General features: G+C 44.0%; 1 protein-coding gene across 5 annotated transcripts in view; it reads right to left on the bottom strand.

Moving 5' to 3' along the window:
• CAST (calpastatin) overlaps positions 1 to 17,729 on the bottom strand; it is a 56,560-nt gene extending 38,831 nt beyond the window's left edge. For 2 of the 5 annotated variants that reach the window (XM_081212379.1, XM_081212375.1), the window contains exons 1-3: positions 17,515 to 17,727; positions 5,054 to 5,113; positions 446 to 517 (exon numbers count right to left, since the gene is read on the bottom strand). In XM_081212379.1, coding sequence (XP_081068505.1) covers positions 446 to 517; positions 5,054 to 5,113; positions 17,515 to 17,565 — 183 coding nt within the window. In that variant the 5' untranslated portion in view covers positions 17,566 to 17,727. Of the gene's footprint in view, positions 1 to 445; positions 518 to 5,053; positions 5,114 to 13,612; positions 13,763 to 17,514 lie in introns of those variants that run through there. The other 3 variants (XM_081212377.1, XM_081212376.1, XM_081212378.1) reach the window with 3 other exon arrangements.
• Between the last annotated feature and the right edge of the window lie 844 nt (positions 17,730 to 18,573).

An 18,573-nucleotide genomic window follows, 5' to 3' on the forward strand; every position in this document is an offset into this window, starting at 1 on the left:
ATTCTGTTGAATAGGGCACTGATTTTAGTAACTTGACTACAGCATTTTTAAATCATCGTTGGATGGACTTGTACAGATCCTGATTCACCTCAAGGAGGCAGAAGATCCATCTGATGCATTTCATTACACTTCAGGATTCATATGAATCCAATGCACATAGCCTTAAAACGCACACTTAAAGTGGCTGAATCACTGAGAACATTGAAGTTTCAGTTGACTGATATACCACTCATCTATATTATTAATTTAAAATATGTATGAGCCACATTTTAGGTTCAAACCCTCCAAAGGCAGCTTCCAACAATCTGTCAACAATATAATAACCCACGGTCAATTTAAAGACAGATGACACCAGCATAAACATTCAAGATTAGATAATTAGTAAAGCATTTGCCGGTCATGCTTCCAGGAATATGACGAACAGTTCTATAACCACTCAAGTTACCTTACTGATGGAAGATGTCCCACTTGTTTGTGTTTTAGGAGATTCAGTAAGGCTAGCACTTTCAGGTTTCTTCTACAAGACAAAAAAAAATATTGAAAAGTAAAACACTAATGCTGTAGGGAAAATCTTCAATAAAGATAGATGTTGCATCCTATTTTCAGAGCTTTTTTCCTTGCCATGTTGATGATATACTGATTTGCAGTCAGCATTTTACTAAAGTGCAATTACTTTAATTCACTCACTAGCAAACTTTGGGTACTATGTGAAAGTATGAATATGAATAGGAACATAGAAAACTGCCTTAAACTGAATCAGACCATTGGTCCTTCTAGTTAAGTATCACTACACCAACTGATAGTGACTTTCCAGGCAGGGAACATTCCCAGTCCTACCAGGAGATACTAGGGATTGAACATGGGACCTTCTATAGGCAAAGCAGACGCTCTACCACTGAGCTATGTCCCTTCCTGAATAACAACTCTGCTGTTATCCTGGATAAATACTTTCCCTGGGAAGGGATGCAAAAATTTGTGCTCTGCTCACCATATAGTCAGCTTAGAGTCTGGTGCACAGACTCAATTCAAGACTGTGAACGAGCTATGTCTTCCCCTTTCAATTTCCTTCTCAGTACTAACCAAGGGTTTGTCATAATTGGAAAAAATCAGCAAACCATGGCAGGGACTTCTGGTGACGGATTGAAAACCATGGTTGGAAGCAGGTTTCCAATTTACAACTAAAGGGGAAATGATTGCATCAGCAAATGATACCCGCCATCATGGCAAATAATAGTTGATACCAGAGGCAGTTTTAGGGTGGCGTAGAATGGAACACAAGTGGTGGGGGGCACAGAGAACCAAAAGTCCACCACTGTTAATACTACACGTGAAATGTTCTCAAATGGGCCAGCTCTATAAATAAGTAGGTCTCTATAAACAGGACATTGCCTTGACAATCAAGTACAAGGAGCTTCTCCTGGCTTTTAGCCTTTTATTATAAATACATATTTTCTCCTATATTAATAACACAGGATGGATTGAAAGATTAAAACTAAGAATGGTGCAAAAAGTCAATGCAAACATAATTAATTAATTGCCCTTCTCTGTCAAAGTTCCAGCATCTTAATATGAAAACAGGCAGGCAGATCTGCAGACACACATGTAGGCAATTTATCCTCTGATCACAATATTTTTTAAACCCTTCTCTCCCACTCTCATCCAACCTGCATGAAAACCTTGGAGTCACTTAATTACTATCTCATTCAAGAACTCAAACATGTCAATGAGACCAGGCTGAGCTGGTGGTTTTTCACACTGGGTGTCAAGTTAACATACAGAGTTGCCCTTCTCCAAACATTTCCATGATATTCACACTGGTGCCTAGCTCATGAAGAGTCTCCTTAAGATGCATATTTTTAAGACACACCCCTATTTTTGTGGTTGTAAGTTGCTTTAAATTGTTTTTAATGTTCTATTTCAAACTGTTGTGACCCATCCTGGGACCTTAGGGTGAATAAATCAAATTAATAACAAGGCAACCCTGTATCAGGAAGTTTTTAATGCTTGATGTTTTATGTTTTTAGATATGCTGTAAGCCTCCCAGAATGGCTCAGGAAACCCAGCCAGATGGGCGGGGTATTAATAATAATAATACCTGCCAAACAATTTCCATCCAAACCTAGTGTGAAACAGCCTTAAGAAATCTACTTAACCCAGCAATGCTTGGAGCTTTTCCCAAGAATAGTAAATAATATACTAACACTGAAACAACATCAAACATCCCAGATGATGTTTTAGAGTGTAACAAAAACAGCTGACACATGTCCGTGACTTGTGCTTCCAATCTGAATTGGAGATTTTCCAAGCTGCTCTGGTCAAGTGAGACTGTAGACAGCACATCACCCATGGCCTCCTTCAGTAAAGATAGCACCACTCACTCAAAGAGGCATTAATGATCTCTTTAACCAGTGCAGGTTCCCAGCTTACAAGTGTTTAGCACTGGCTGGACCATATACTATGCATTACATAAATTATTTAGATATATAAAAATTCATTGCTGCACGGACTTCCCTGTAAGATTGCATATATCAGAAAAAAACATCTAACACACTACAAACAGCGTCACAGAAATGATGTAGCACCCATTCTCCTAGCATCTTATAGTTAATGATCAATTTGAGGACTGTGTCTATTAATGATGTGATGGATGGTGCCACAACAATATGAAGCTCGCTGGGTAACCTTGGGCCAGACAAGGTCTCAACCTAACCTACCACACAGGGCGATTGGAATTAAATGAGGAGATAGATCCATGTAGGCAACCTTGAGTTCCTTGGATGAAATGGTGGGATATAAACAAAATAAACTAACTATCTGATAATCAACAGATGCTAACTCCAAAAAGACATCTCTTATGCAAGCCGCTCTGTGCATTTCTACTGAAAGGTGGTATATTAACTGCTATAATACTGTTATGATTTTTTGGGGGGGCAGACTCCCCATAATCCTAAATTTAGTAATGGGGTAGAATTTAGCCAATTTTGGGAGTATGAGGGGAAGATGCCAGGCCAGTGAAGCATACAGGCTGAACCAGTTGCCCTGTTCAGGAGACTGCTGAGAGTGATGCCATGGATACATAACCCTGCAAACATAGGTGCCAGCTCCCTGGGGACCTGGGTGCCCGAACACCCACAGAATTCCCCATGAAGAGGCTAGGCACCCAGAAATTTCAGTGCCAGGGCCATGCACACTGCATGGCACCCACGGCCCCGGGCACGCACAGTCTCAGGGCCAACTGGCACTCCTGCCTGTAAATGTTAGCTTGGGATGCTAGTCATTCATTCAAAGTTTGACATTTTAAGAGAATAGCAAATTGCATAGAAATAATATTATGATTGCACACCTTCCTAGAAGAATTGGGCTCAAACTTCTTTTGAAATAGGAGCACTCGTGCTGGCCTTTCAGCAAGGGCCCTGGAATAGAAATGTTCCAACCAGAATTGTTTTGCCCTTTTACTCCCACCACCATTACCACAAATTGTGCAGTTTCCAAATCAAGGAGTAAAAATTGGCATGAAGCAGAGAAGATTGGTTCAGGAGGCAAAAACATAGCACTGCCAATGTTATTCAGACAAGTAGATAGTGCCCAACTCCTCCTTGAAAGTAAGCAGTGTACAAGGCAAAGCATTCCAAACTTGACACAGAAAAGGAAGTATCTACAGTGCATGTATATTACTGCTACTCTGTGCACATACCACCTACCAGTGGATTATCCACTTTGACAGTGCAGAATGAGGAGATAGAAAAGGTAGACAGAAATGGCTAAGTTAGAAAGATGCTGAATGTGCCCATTCCTTAACCGAGAACACTAATCTCAACTTAGAGCAGGGAGTGGAAGGTCTCCAGTGGCTGTGTAGCCTCTTACTGTTGTCTCTCCTCCCTGGACTGGGGCCAGTAATGATTCCTAGTAATGTTTGATAACTTTCTTATACTTATGTATGTTCAATACAATGGAAATGCAAGTGTGTCAAGTTTTTTTTCATAATTAAGCTCTCAGGATTTTCTTCTTTGAAAGTACAATACAATGGCTGATCCATGATATACCAACATAATAGTCATATCCACCTAAGTCGTACACCGGGTAGAACCATTGAAATTAGTGGGCTTGCAGGTCTACTGTGAGCATGACTTAGCTGGAAACATAGAACCTATTTACGCCGGACTCAGCTAATGAGTACTGCCAACAAAAGTCCACACAAGGACTTCCAATCGTGCAATGGGATTTCTGCTTGGCAAGCTAAAATGCTTACACTGACGGAAATGTTGCCATAGCCCTACATTCAATTCCACCCACTGTCTATAAACAGTTATTCATGCATTTCCAGTTTCTGTGTCTTCAGGAACTCGGAATTCAACACAGCACAACACCCTGCTTTATGCAGGTAAGCAGAAAAAAAACTTAGACGATGAAAGGATTGAGTTGACAAAGTCAGAGGAGATGCATTACAGCAGCCCTTGTTCTTCAGGCAATACAATATCTACTCATCTGTCTAATGAAAGGCAGAAGAGATCACGTTACAAGCAAATTGCCATTTAGTCAGGAAGTCTCAGAGATTTAGGTGACATGATGGCTGGTGTGGCTGAAATGTCAGATTGCTGCTCTTCTGAACTGAGAGAATCCTGTTACAGTGCTCTAGGTAGGAATCATTAAACAAAGCAGTTTGCTCTGTTGTACCTCTCAGCTTCCTCGCTCTCCCCCACACTATGTTTCCTTCCCACACTATTGAAATTACAACTGGGTTCAGTTACAGATATTGGGCTGCAAATATTTATGTAGCGCTTCATTGCTCTTTTGATCTTCTAAATTATGGCAAACAAAGCAATATTACTTGTTGCTATTTTCAAATCATGAAATCTAAGCAAACAGTACGTTGTGAGAGCCTTCACCAGTAAACATTTTATAAAATAGCAATTAGAAGTCATTGCACACAGAAAAATAGGAATTATTTATGCATTTTGAGTTTGTTAGCTGCCTTGACTAGCACAATAATTTTGGTCAAAATTCATTACTGTAACATAATCCTAGTAATAAAAACATAATGCTTTATAGTTACCTCCACTGCTTCTGCTCCTTTTTTATCTCCCGATGATCCACTTGCATTTTTAGGCCCACGCTGTAGGAAACAAAGACAAACTGTAAATTAAAGCAAACAAATGATACAGCCAAGATATTGGCCGTGACCCATGAAGTACAAACCTATTTCTCTCCACACCCACTAAAACTTTGGACTTCTATTTCTTGCAGAGAAATATCCCTTTCTATACCATGTGAATCCAAAGCCTATGATCACTATGTTTTGAACAGGTCAGGATCTGAAAATACAGTTTTTAATTTGTTTAAGATCCAAATTCACTAAAAATCCTGGTACTCCTAGTCTCCTAGGTGGGAAATAACAGGAAACTGTAGTTAGTTTTAAATTATTCAGTCATGGTGTGCCAAAAAGGAAGGAGTGCAGGGATGGTGTGAAGGCACTGCACAAACCACTGGTCTTGACCCCTAGAGGCTTACATCAGTGATGATGGGGAATTGTAGTTCTGCATGGCCAGAGGTCAGGAATGATGACAGTTGTATGTCTCCAAAAATTGTTGAGCCACAACTCCCCATCATCCCTGATCACTGTCCATGCAGGTTGAGGCTGATGCAAGTTGAAGACCCAACAACTTCTGGAGAACCTCAGGCTCCCCATTCATGACTTATATGGCATGGGACCAGGATACTTGAAAGGTCCTCTTAACCTGTATGAGGCAGCTCACACACTAAGATAATCATCAGGCCCATAGCTTGACAAGAAATGTACATCCTAACTAAGCAGGCACATCCACTGTGTGACCCAGAGGTGATGCACAGGGGAGGCACCGTGTGGCACTGCTGCTTGCTCACCTGGAGAGGGAAGGGACAGGTGCAGTGGCAGCAAGATTAAAGAAGAGTTAAGTTGGTAGCAGCCCGGTGGTGTGTGCACACCAGCACGGCCTCTGCTGCCAACCTTGGATCTCCCCCCCCCCCATTTTACCTCTTCTTCATCTCATCCCTACTGAACGAAAGGTGCTGGTGCTCTACCCCATTGCACATCCTTGGTGATGTAGCTTCATGTGAATAAGGAGGCTACCTGACAGCAAAAACAATCATAATAATCTACCATAATAAATCTACTATATCAGTCCAACAAACTGCAGTTCTACAAAAAATTGTACTGTACACTTTACACATGTGCCATTTGCAATCTTGCAAATAAATTGCACTGTATTTGCCTGTAACTGTTCTGGTGCTGAGAATGATATAGGATACAGTGTATAAGATGCAGCATTTCTATAATACAAAACGTATAACCACAGAGGGCTTTATATTGTGTCACTTCAACAGTCCTGTGCATATAATGGAGACTTCAACCCACAGGAGATAGTATCTCCCCTTGCATGAATGCTTTTCCTGCGAAGCACGCATTTCAGGAATTATGTGCTAAACTCTCTAATCAGCTAAACCAGCACCTAATGCTCTAATTAAAAGGAGGAAATAGCTTGCAGCATGTGTACGCCTCTATAACACACACAATTTTAGGTATTAATATTTCTCAAGGTGTTTGCATTTGCTTTTGAACTAGCACTTTTAAAACTTTGTGAAATCATGCCATAAACATACTTGATCTTCTGCACGCACACAAACCCATCCAACCAAGAATTCCAGTTGGTATATCCAAGACCTATGCCATCCATTGATGCTGCATCTATATACCCCTACATCTTGTTTTATTGCATATATACCCAACAAGCACAATACGGTGTATATGATTCCCTACTGCTTTATCCTCACTACATCAGTGGAATATATTGCCTGACTTTGGGCAAGCTTGTCTAGTAAGCTTCATGGTTGATCCAGAATTTGAACCTTGGTCTTCCTTGTACTAGTCTGACAGTATAATCACAATGCTACATTGGCTCTTACGTGAGAAACATATTCACTTCCTCTTCCAGTGCACCATGCTTCCCTAGAGAGCTTTTCATTTAAGGAACTATTTTGTGAGGCTTGTTCACATATACACCACTTGATATGTTATCATCTGATGCCTCTAAATGAGACAACTGAACTATCTCCATTGGACAGTAATAAATTTAGAGTGAACCTTAGGTGATGGGTCTGTGGTGGCTCATTCATAAATCCAAGTCATTGCATGACGCTAAAGTCAATATGTGCTGGAGATACATGTGTGAACTAGCCCTAAGTCAGTCATTCTACATCACTATGATCCAGCTATAAAAATTCTAAAGAGTCATAAATTGTCACAGATGTAACACAGCTTTCCTACCAATGTAAGTAATATTTCTATCTAAAGAGCAGCATACAGCTATAGGAATGTGCTGCATTCAGTCACAGAATTTTGAAACTTGAACCTGTATTTTCTTTGGGTGGAGAATCAATGCAAAGGCGGTGGCACAAATCCAAAGTCCAACATTTATCTGGCTATTGATGTTATTACTGTACCAAAAGTAGTACCTGATGTTTAACTAGAACCACACTTTCTTAACATACCCAAATAAATGGAGAGCTATTAACAACAGTCTAAGGAGTACAAGTAATTTCTTAGCTTGTAAAACCACAGCAAATCAAAAGAAAACTTCGAGAGGCTAAAGTTGGATAGCTTTTGAACACGACATTCCAGTGAACAGCGTTTTCAATTTTCTTCACAAGCATGAACAATAGCATTCAATGAAGCAGACTGAAATGCCATAAAAGCATGTTCTTTCATGGCCACACCTGTCAGCTCTGACTCCTTGATCAGTCAAGGTAAGCCTCATAAACTGGGAGGCACAGACCTCCGTAAAGACAGAAGCTAAAATGTATTTGGAACATGTTCAAGATTTCTCTCATTGACTTCTATTATCTTTGGAGCAGACACATGAAGACTTCCCTGGTGATGGGATGTTAACAACAACAACAACAACAACAACAACAACAACAACAACAACAACAACAGATTTATAAATCACTTCCTATGAGGCATCTTGGGGGGGGGGTTACACATAAAACTTTGACAGCATAAAGCAACAAAAACTATAACTGCATATATAAAATAACTTTCCAATCCAATACAGATGCCAAATGGGAAAACAAACTCAACTTTGAAGGTGTGTTGAAAGAGAAGTGTCCCACAGCAAGAGATGAAGAAAAGTTCAAATGTCAATTGACACTGTACATAAAGTATTACCTCACCCACAAAGCTGAACATCTTTATCAGAACTCGGGTCCACGGACAACCTTCTCATTCCACAAAATCTGGTTTGCTTCTGATGACAGGAGCATCCCAAGTAGAGTTTCCACTTACACGATGCTCCTGCCACTGGAAGCAGGGGGGCTTCCTTCAGGCACTTGTACCCCCTAAAAATCTGCTCCAAAGAGTTGGGGGACCCTCTGGAGCAGAGCAAGAAGTGCTACTGGAGGGAATCAATGTCTCTCCCATACACTCCTATAGATGGATTTGTTTCCTGTTCATAAAAGCCTAATTACAGAACATTGGCCTGGATCCTAACAAAATATTTTATTCTCTGTATTTCCAGCCCCAGTAAATAAAAATTAAAAAATTATTAAAATGTGGTTAGATTGGAAAATTTGGAGGGAGGAATCAAAAGGGAGCTATTAAATAAATAAATAAATAAAAGCAGTATTGTTAAATGTGCAGCTGTTACAAAGTTGCTTGCAAACTAACAGAAGGCACAAAAATGCAATTTTGTATCATTTCGTGGATTACAAAGAAACATTGCTATTAGTATGGTGCATACCACAACTGTTCATGCCAGTACTTCACATTTTTCATGACTGAGTTCATCCTTTGTTGACTTGTATGTAGCAATAATTTTCAGATACTGAGGCATTTGGTATAGCACACATTTGCCATTATGTAGCCATGCAATGTTTCTATTTGGCCAGGATAAAACACACAGCAATTTATAAATACAAGATACAGTAATATGTTCTTAGCTCACAAGATACATACTGTACATATAATTGTAACTTGCACTTTGCACAAGAGGATGCCGGAAATGTTGCAACCACAAGAGAAAATCCCATCAGGTCACTCAAGGCACCTAGGCAGCCTTCCCTCTTCAAAACATGCAGGAAGACAACACCTGCTATTTCAATGAGATTTGCATCCAGTTTCTGGAAGCAAATAAAAAATTGTTATGCTGTGCTTCATCCGCTGTGAATGAGCACATATGTGCAGTATCACATACTCCAGATTCTGAAAATTATCGCTGTGTATTACTCCACAAATGGTATCAGTTTGAAGCTCTGCTGATAAAAGCACACAACTGGTTGGCTATCTGACTGCCCTGTTTATAAGAGAGATGAAGAATCTGTGGCCTTTCCAATATTGCTGACTTCCAGTTCCCATCATCCCCTAGCACTGGCTGTGCTGCCTGTGACTGATGAGAGCTGAAGCCCAACAACTTCTTATCTTGTTCATTTTATCCCTTTTGCATTTAATAAGTCACTTAAAACCAATCAAAATGGCCCAGGTGTATATCTGTCACAACCCTTTTGGTATGTTTGGTTGTTTAACACACAAACCATATGTGCAGCAGGGCCATCCCAAGACTATGATGCTGCCCAATGAAAACAACATTGGTGTGTCTTCATTCAGTATAGAGGTGCCAACTGCACTTGAATGTGATTGGCAATGGGATAGCATACTCCACCATGCTAGAGGGCAACAGGTTGGTTGGGGAAAGGTGCAGGGCAGCCATGTGACACATGCAAACACACCATCAGCCACATGAGAGAGCCACTCTACCCTACCTACCAGCAGGAATGGCCCTGTATTGGCCTACATTTAGTCCCTGCAATTAACATTATGCTGCTGAAGTAGATTTAGGCACAAGATCTTAATACAATCTTGAGTGCCCATGATTACCTGACTTTGATGGCCTTGCCAGACACTTTAGTGTTGATTTACCTGTGGATTGCTGGCACAATGTTGGGTTTTCAGTGGTATCACTGGTAGCCAGTTAGGACTCAAGAGACCTTTGTTTTACATACCAGGATGCTAAACTTGCAAGTTATGTCATTTCTCATAACTGAGGCAGAAGTGAGATAAAGAGGTTGACTGGAGGTCTATGGCACAGTAGCAGGCCAGCCACATTTTGCCAAGCCTTGGAGATTTGTCTGTACACAAACGCATAATGTGTGATTTTGAAAAGGACTGTGTATTCTTACTGTTTCATTTAAAGACATATTGATTGCAAAACTAGAAGCCCAAAGTTTATACCGCGTTTCTGGAAAAAATAATACTCCAGAACATGCAAGAAAAATGATTGTTTACTTCAGGTGTCTGCCTGGAGAATTTAGAGCTAACAAGAGGCGTTGGGGTCAACTCTTTTTATGCACAAAGACTCCCTGGGTGGTTCTTACCATCAGCATGCCCATAAGCACAATCTGTATATGACAATCCACAGCTGCTTCACTATGCTTCTACTTGAATTCCCAAGTCTAATTAAGAATGCCAACTACCTTTCATCTGCACCTGCTAATAGCAGCTAATTGATTCAGATGTTAAGATAAAACAGGAACTGAGAAAGAAAATTAATATTAATTGAATTAAAAGTATGCATATCCTAATCAATTCCCTCTAGCAATGGGGGATCCTTTTTTCCTATCCTCTTAGTACATTCCGAACTGAATGTGTGGGTCAGTCCTGCTATAAGCCATCGGTATAGGCAAGGAGGGGGGCAGGGGCAGCTGCCCCCCACTAAATAAAAATCAATAAAAATACTTAACTGAGGTTTTCCTCCCCCTAACAAAAGCCTGCCCTCCCCAACAAAAACCCTGGCTACGCCCATGCTATAAGCCAGAGATTTCTTTCAAAGCTCGCTTCAGGTGGGAGGCTGTCCAATGCTGAGTTGCTGCCTGGTGTATGTTTCAAAGCATCAACTGGGCCAGATGTTGGCCAATCTGGTCTCTGCTTTCAAATGCATCCTTTCTCAGGAGGGAGGCTGGCCAACCTACCACCTGAGGAGAGATTTGAAAGTACAAACTGGGCTAGCAGATAGCTGGCCCATTCTGCATTTCCAAAGATGGAAACCGAAGTCCAAATAAAATTAATCAATGGGCCAGATATAGCTTGTGGGTCATGGGAACCCTCCCAAAAACACCCTGTGGAAATCAGTATTTGAATATTTTGCACGGATCGGATAAAGTTACTAAATCTGCAGTCCTATCCCAAATTATCTTAATCAGCAGGACTTGCAATCAAAACCTAAACATGTCTACTCACAAGTACCGTATTTTTCGCCCTATAGGACGCACCATCCCATAAGACGCACCTAGTTTTTTGGGGGGGAAATAAAGGGAAAAAATTATTTCCCCCCAGGCGCGGGGCTGGTGCAGCCCGAGCTTCCCCTGACCCCAGCCCCCAAACAGGCAGCTCTCTGCAAGCCGTGGGAGCCCAGCGGTGGCTCCCGCTGCTTGAGGAGAGATCCGCGAAGCCTGCAACTCTCCCCAAGCAGCGGGAACGTTCCCGCTGCTTGAGGAGAGATCCGCTAAGCCTGCACACGCTGAGATCAGCGCGCGCAGGCTTCGGGATGCCTGCAACTCTCCCCAAGCAGCGGGACCGTTCCCGCTGCTTGAGGAGAGATCCGCGAAGCCTGCACGCGCTGAGATCAGCGCGCGCAGGCTTCGGGATGCCTGCAACTCTCCCCAAGCAGCGGGAACGGTCCCGCTGCTTGAGGAGAGATCCGCGAAGCCTGCACGCGCTGAGATCAGCGCGCGCAGGCTTCGGGATGCCGGCAACTCTCCCCAAGCAGCGGGAGCGTTCCCGCTGCTTGCCGAGAGGTCTGCGAAGCCTGGAGAGCGAGAGGGGTCGGTGCGCACCTACCGCTCTCGCTCTCCAGGCTTCAGCGAAAGCCTGCATTCGCCCCATAAGACGCACCCACATTTCCCCTTCATTTTTGGAGGGGAAAAAGTGCGTCTTATAGGGCGAAAAATACGGTAAGTCCTACTGAATTCACTGGGGCTTGCTCCCAGGTAAAGGAGGTTAGGGCTGCAGTCTTGATCCAGAAATGGGATTAAGCCCCAACTGAATTGAATAGGTCTTACTTCTGAGGAAGAACTGTGCTACAAATGCATCTGTGTTGAGTAATGCAGTCAATCGCTTTTATTTCTCAATTATGGCTCCAATGCTGGGCACATATTTTGTTCTCCAACCTAAGCAACCCCCACTGTAGCCTCTTACATGTGGCCGCAATTCACCTGCAGCTGCGCAAAACCAGTTACATGCAATACCTATTTGTTTAGAATATTTATACCACCACATTTCCTTATATTGAGTCTAGTGGCCCTCCTGTGTTTCTATCAAGACACTGACACACTGTCAGTCAATTGGGATCCAGATAACTATCACTGTATGAATGTAGCTACCTGCTTCTGCCCACAGATCTCCCAGGGTATATTATTCCACCACCACTCCTTTTCTGCAATTTTACAACTATCCACTAGAATTTTCAAGGTCAGCAAATTGAAGGGATGGCTGTTTTGGTTTCTTTCTTTTTTAGTAATTGCAGGTTTACTTGAGATGATCTTGTGTGATGGGAACTGTCAAACTTCAAACAGTTGTGATTTATTTTAGGAGGTGCCCTCAAGCCAGAAATACCATTAAAAAGTAAAGCTCTTAAAGCCAGGAACTTTTTTTTTTTTAAGTGAAATGCTAAACCCTTTTCCAATAATGCAGTAAAGCCTACTACTGTCATTTTAGCATCAGAAAAATGAACCTTTTCCAATTAAATTCCTTTTCCAATTAGAAACATTACTAACTGAGGGTGGGGGAAGAAAACTGATTTTTTTAAAAGATCTGTAAAACTTTGCAATAATACAGCCCAAAAGTTCCACTACAATCCTAACCATGTCTGCTCAGAACATCATCCAACTGAATTCAAGGGCATTTACGCTCAGGTAAGTGGGCTTAGGACAGCATGCTTAGAAGATCTGTCATTAATTTTAATTAGCTGTGGGTTGTATGTCTAGTCTCCATAATAAGAAGGAATATTAAAGCTTGACTTGTCACAATATTAGCACACATTAAAAACCTGAAACTACCAATAATTTCCTAAAAGATTCATATGTCATTCTCTCAAACCATCCAATGTCATGAGTGCCAACAGATCATTCTTGACAAGCATGAGGAAGTATTGTACTAAACAAATTGTCCATGGTCTACTTTATTACATTCCAGGCAAAAAAACCCAAAACCCAAAACCATGCACAAAAGATTTATTCCCCAGGTCTTCCGAACCACTTCCACTTTCCCTCTGTTGTGACGCCCCAAAAGCTCCCCACGTTTTAAAGCGAAAAGTGCTGCAATGGAATCCTGCGAGCTACTCTCCTCCGCATACCATAAGTGGGCGAAGTTTCCTGTTCTGTGGGAAAACGCATACCTGGCGTAACCTGGCATAGGTGTGCACTTAAGCTCTCCAGCTGAGCTTTCCCCTCCATTCACCCTTTATCTACACAATTGCCCGTGATGACTGACACTCCCTGACAAGATCTATACACAGGCAGCAGCGTGAAGACCAAAAAGAAAATGCACAAAACCCACAGCAAACAATGACAGGGCATCCCTCTTATTTACCGTCGCATACCACCAGCTTGCAAAAGCCATCCTGGGTTCCTGCTTCCTCCTCTCCGATCGATCCCTCCAAACTTCAGCTTCAGTAGCACCAACTGCGAGCTCACAAACTCAGCTACGAGTGGCTGGATTGCATTGCTTCCTCTACTAGGGCGGGGCAGGTTGGCGGAGGGGGGAAAGGGGGCGTGGCCTGGTCCTTGTTGCCATCGGCCCCGCCCCTCCACAGGCGGTGAAGCCAGAAAGGGCGAGGCGGGGGTGGGGTGGGGGTGCTTGCGCCTGTTGCGGCTGCTCCTTTGGGTTTGGCGGCAGTGGCACAAAGTTAACCCACAGCGGGCTTGGAGCGCATACGTTCCGGGGGGAGAGGGAAGATCTGCGGCTAGTGACGAGTAAGGGCGGGCTCTGTTCGCCTTCAGGGTACAGAACCTGTAGTGGGACCTCCCTGGTGCTGGCTGTGTTGCCTGAGCCCTGGGCTAAGTACAAACCATACATCCCTTCCCCCTCCCCGCAAAAATAGATATTTATTCACATTTAAACACGAGAAAATGTAGCAACAGATGCCAAATAAAACGAAGCAGAAGTACTGTACAGGGAGCCAAACAGACCAAATCACACCACACATTTGAACCACATACCCCCAAATCACAGGAACTGTAGTTCGTTAAACTGTAGTTTGTAGTTGTAAGCTACAGATCCCGAAATTTTGGGAGTGGGCACTTTCAAAGAATGGTGTGAACTGCAAATGTTGAGTGTGGGTGTGGCCTGAGGTAGGATTTCATGCCCCCCCCCCGGCCTAATTCATAGTGGGCAGGCAGGTCCCAACGTTTCCTGTTCCTCTCCCCAAACCGATTTCTTTCAGGAGGAAGGAAATGGCTCTGTCCTTTTCTCCTACAACTACCAGGGAGAGCTTCCTCTATTCTGCTTCCCAGTTGGATGGGATCTTGTTGGCAGCCCACAACTAAGGAAAGGCACTCTGCACATGGCCAGATGCACGAGCGTAGCCAAGGGAGTGGGGGGGGGGCACCTGCCCTTCCCCAAATCAATAATCGAATAAAAAATCAATAATAAAAATACTTAAAGAAAGATCTGTTCTGTCCCCTCTAACATAAATCCTGCCCGCCCCCCAATAAATCCTGGCTAAGTCCATGATCAGAGGTAAATGAAATGCTTTTTGTGTGTGGAGGGAGGGTTTTTATATCATTCAGGTCCTCTTTGAGGGGGAAGGGGCAGGTCACTTACTCTAGAGTAGGTTGGGTTTAACCTCACTGCAACATTGTCCTCAAGTGCTTTATTCCACCCACCAACCCACGGGGTAAGGGAGGAATTGCAACTAATAATATGGACAAAATGAAGGGGGCATTATGAGAAAGAGAAGGGTTGTTCACACCAGCTGGCAACTGCAGAACTCGGTAGCGGACTTGGTCACCGGGGAAAGTTGGCAGAGACAGGGAATGCTGAGGATTGGCTTTATTGCAGACAGCGAAGGGCTGGGACTGAGCTGTGGCTTTAGACACTAGTCTCAAATTAAACACTGAACTGAGCTACCCCAGGCTGCCATCTGCTGTTCTACAGAAACACAAGCAGCTGCCTTGCTTATTTTTCTTTAAAAAAAGTTATTTAACAGAATTTATGTACGACTTGATTGCAATAAAGCCACTAGGTGGTTTACAAGAAATAATAAAATTATAAATAAACACAGTTAAAGACCATTAGAACAGTTTTAAAATAATTAAAAATAAGGTTAAAAAAAAGATTGAAGAACATCAGCTTGTCTGAATAGGCTTGCCTTAACAATAATGTTCTAAGCAGGCTCTGACTCAGACCATTGGTCCATGCAGCTCAGCACTGTTGGCAGAACCTCTTCAGGGTCTTAACCAATGCTACCTAGGGATTGAACCTGGAACCTTCTACATCAGGCATAGGCCAACTTGGCCCTCCAGATGTTTTGGGACTACAATTCCCATCATCCCTGACCACTGGTCCTGTTAGCTAGGGATCATGGGAGTTGTAGGGTCGAGTTGGCCTATGCCTGTTCTACATGCAAAGCCAGATGTTCTACCCCTGAGCTACAGCCCTTCTTTGGTTATAGGAGGAGCAGCTCTAAACTTTGTCTCCCTGGTTGTTTTGAAAGCGAAGAGTTATTGCCCAAGACATATCATTTCCCCTTATTTCTTGGAGAAAATGCCCTGGACAATCTCTTGCCCCAACTCCTTAGGTCTCAATTGGATTGCTGTATCTCCCACTCTAGGGACTCCTCCAGATCACTTATTTATTGAACGGTCACCCTGATCTGCTTTCACAAAACTTTTGTGGCACTTGGACTATACCAGGTTTTTTATTGAGCATTCATTCTGATTTGTTTGTGCAGAGGTTTCATGACAATGAACATCCATCCTGATTTGCTTGTGGAGGACTTCTTCCTGTTAATCATTCCACACATTTCATTTCAGTTCAGTTCAATGTAGTACCTTATCAGTTTCCTAACCTCAGAAACTTCTTTTTTAATAGTACTTTTGTTGCACTAGGACAATGGGGACATTCAATCTACTTTAATTGCCACAACTTAAATTTCACATTATGATGTCTGAATCTCTTGAATGTGCTTGAATGCAAAATACATACGGTCTGGAGGGATCCTAGAAAGCTGTTTACATCACCCATCATAGATTTGTAGAGTTGGGACCACAAGGATCATCTAGTCCAACTCCCTGCAATACAGGACTCTTTCACCCAACGTGGGACTCGAACCCACAACCCGGAGGTTAAGAGTCTTACGCTCTACCAACTGAGCTTGCTTACAGCCGGCAACACATTTTCAGGGCCCATGTTTGGTCCTGGAACACATGATTATGCTGACGACAAATGCCTCTGAGCACATACAGAGTGCCTCCCAATAGAGCAGCCAGAGGCAACCCGCTTGCTGCTGGGATTAGTAGGCAACACTTCCAAATCAGAAAGCAGAGCCTGGGGGCAAGTCTGACCCCTTCAGTTTACCAACTGCAGAGAAGAACCAGCGCATCTTGTGCCATTTTTAAGACTAACATTTTGGTGTGGCATAAACTTTCAAAGACTGGAACCGAATTGTTCGTATTTATTTATTTATTTGTTTGTTTTAAAAATGGCACAATGCAGCCATTGTCACGGCCTCAACAGACGAACAAGGGCTACCCCCTCTGGAATTTGTCCAGAAATGGTTAGTCACCGAGCGAGCCTCACACACCCAGAGCCTAAGGGAGGCGTCCTGAGCTTTAATCTCCACCCGCCATGATACGACGGGGAGGAAGACCGCTCGCTCGCTCGCTCCGCCAGTCTCCCTCCCCACAATCCCTCGCGGGGGACAACTCTGCCGAGCTCTGCCCGGACCTCTAGTCTAGTCCTGAGTGGAGACGTGCAGATAAGACACGCGTTGCGTCTCTTCCCGGGGCCGGAGCGAGAAAGTTAGCCGTCTGTCGGTGGGCGGCCCTCTCCAAAATACGCCCCACTAGGAAGGAGGGGAACTGTCACCTTCTCTCAGGACTGCCATGTTCCTGGGGGCGAGTGTGGGGCAGCCTCCCTGGCCTACCCTCTCCCTCAGGGGCTGCGTCTGAAGGGTCAACGGGCCGGTTGCGCCAACCTTGCGCGCGCGTACAGAGCTCCCTCACTTGCGCCGCTGCTGCCGCCTCGCCCCACCCAGCCCCACCCACTGCTCTCGCTTGTCTCCTTTCCTTCTGCCTCAGCCCCACAGGGCGCCGGGGGGCACATTCCTCAGCCCGCCCCTCAGCCCGCTTCTCTCCCTCAGCCTCTTGCCCCGCGGCAAAAACCCCCACACCAATAAAAACAACCACTGGGAACTTCGTCTGACAGACTCGCTCCCAGGCCGTCCGCTCGCTCGCTCGCTCGCCTTCCTCTCCGCCCGCGCCGCTACTTACGGATCTGCCTTCTTTGGCGGGAGTTTTCTTGCCTTTCTGCGGCTGGGACATGTTGACAGGCGGGTGGGTTTGTTTCCCCCCTCACGTCCTCTGTGGCGCGAGGACGAGGCAATAACAACTCCCGCCAGAGGGAAGGCGAGCGAAGCGGGCAGGGTCCGGGCAGCTATGAAGCAGCTTTTCCGACGGCCACCCCCCCCCCCGGTGGTGTCAAAAGCCAGGCACCGCTAGGTCCCTCCTCTTCCTGCAGCCGCCGCTTTAGCAACAAGCAACCGAAAAAAAGCTCTCGGCTTCGGTTGTTTGTGGAGAAGGGAGGGGAGCGAGGCTCGACGAAAGAGACTCGGTGGCGAGTTTGTTTTGTTTCGTTCGCTGGCTAAGACGTTCAGCTGAGACTCCTGACCCGGCTGGGCGAGGCTACATTTTTATCTTGTTTGAACTGAGCGCAGTTCTCTCAGGCAGACGGGGCGCTGAGCCAGGAAGAAGTCGATCCCACTTTCTTGCTACTTTGGAGAGAGTTTGTTTCTGTCAGGCAAAGACGAAGCCTCAGCCTCAAAACAGGAAGGTTGTCGAGGGCCTAGTTGCTGCTGATTTTACTACCGGATTGTTTAAGAGGGCATGTAAATGGTGGTGTATTAGCCAGAGCATTTGGGTGCTCCCTAGTTTGTCCATTCTCCCCCCTTTAATTCCTAACCGAATACTGTATGTAACACTAATGTCTCGCAACAAACGAAACAGATCTGTAGAAAACGTAACTTGAAAAAAGATACAATGCACTTATTTTAAGAAATCTTTAATAAAAACATTTTTTGGAAAGAAAAAAAAAGAACAGGAAAGTTCCCCGGCCACTTCTTGAAAAGGGCAATGGTAACTGTGAAGCAACTTTCAAAGAGCCCAGAAGATTGAAATCATAGGCCAAAACATCTGGGGGTTGAACTTCTAGCCCAGCCAGTCCTCCTCCTACATGATAAGACTTGGCTCAGTTCAAACAAGATAAAAATGTGCCTCGCCCACCAGAAGCTTAATATTTTTCAGCAGAATAAAACCTACCAGATATGTTTGCAC

The sequence above is a fragment of the Podarcis bocagei genome (assembly GCF_964188305.1).
Source record: "Podarcis bocagei genome assembly, chromosome: 11".
NCBI lineage: Eukaryota > Metazoa > Chordata > Lepidosauria > Squamata > Lacertidae > Podarcis > Podarcis bocagei.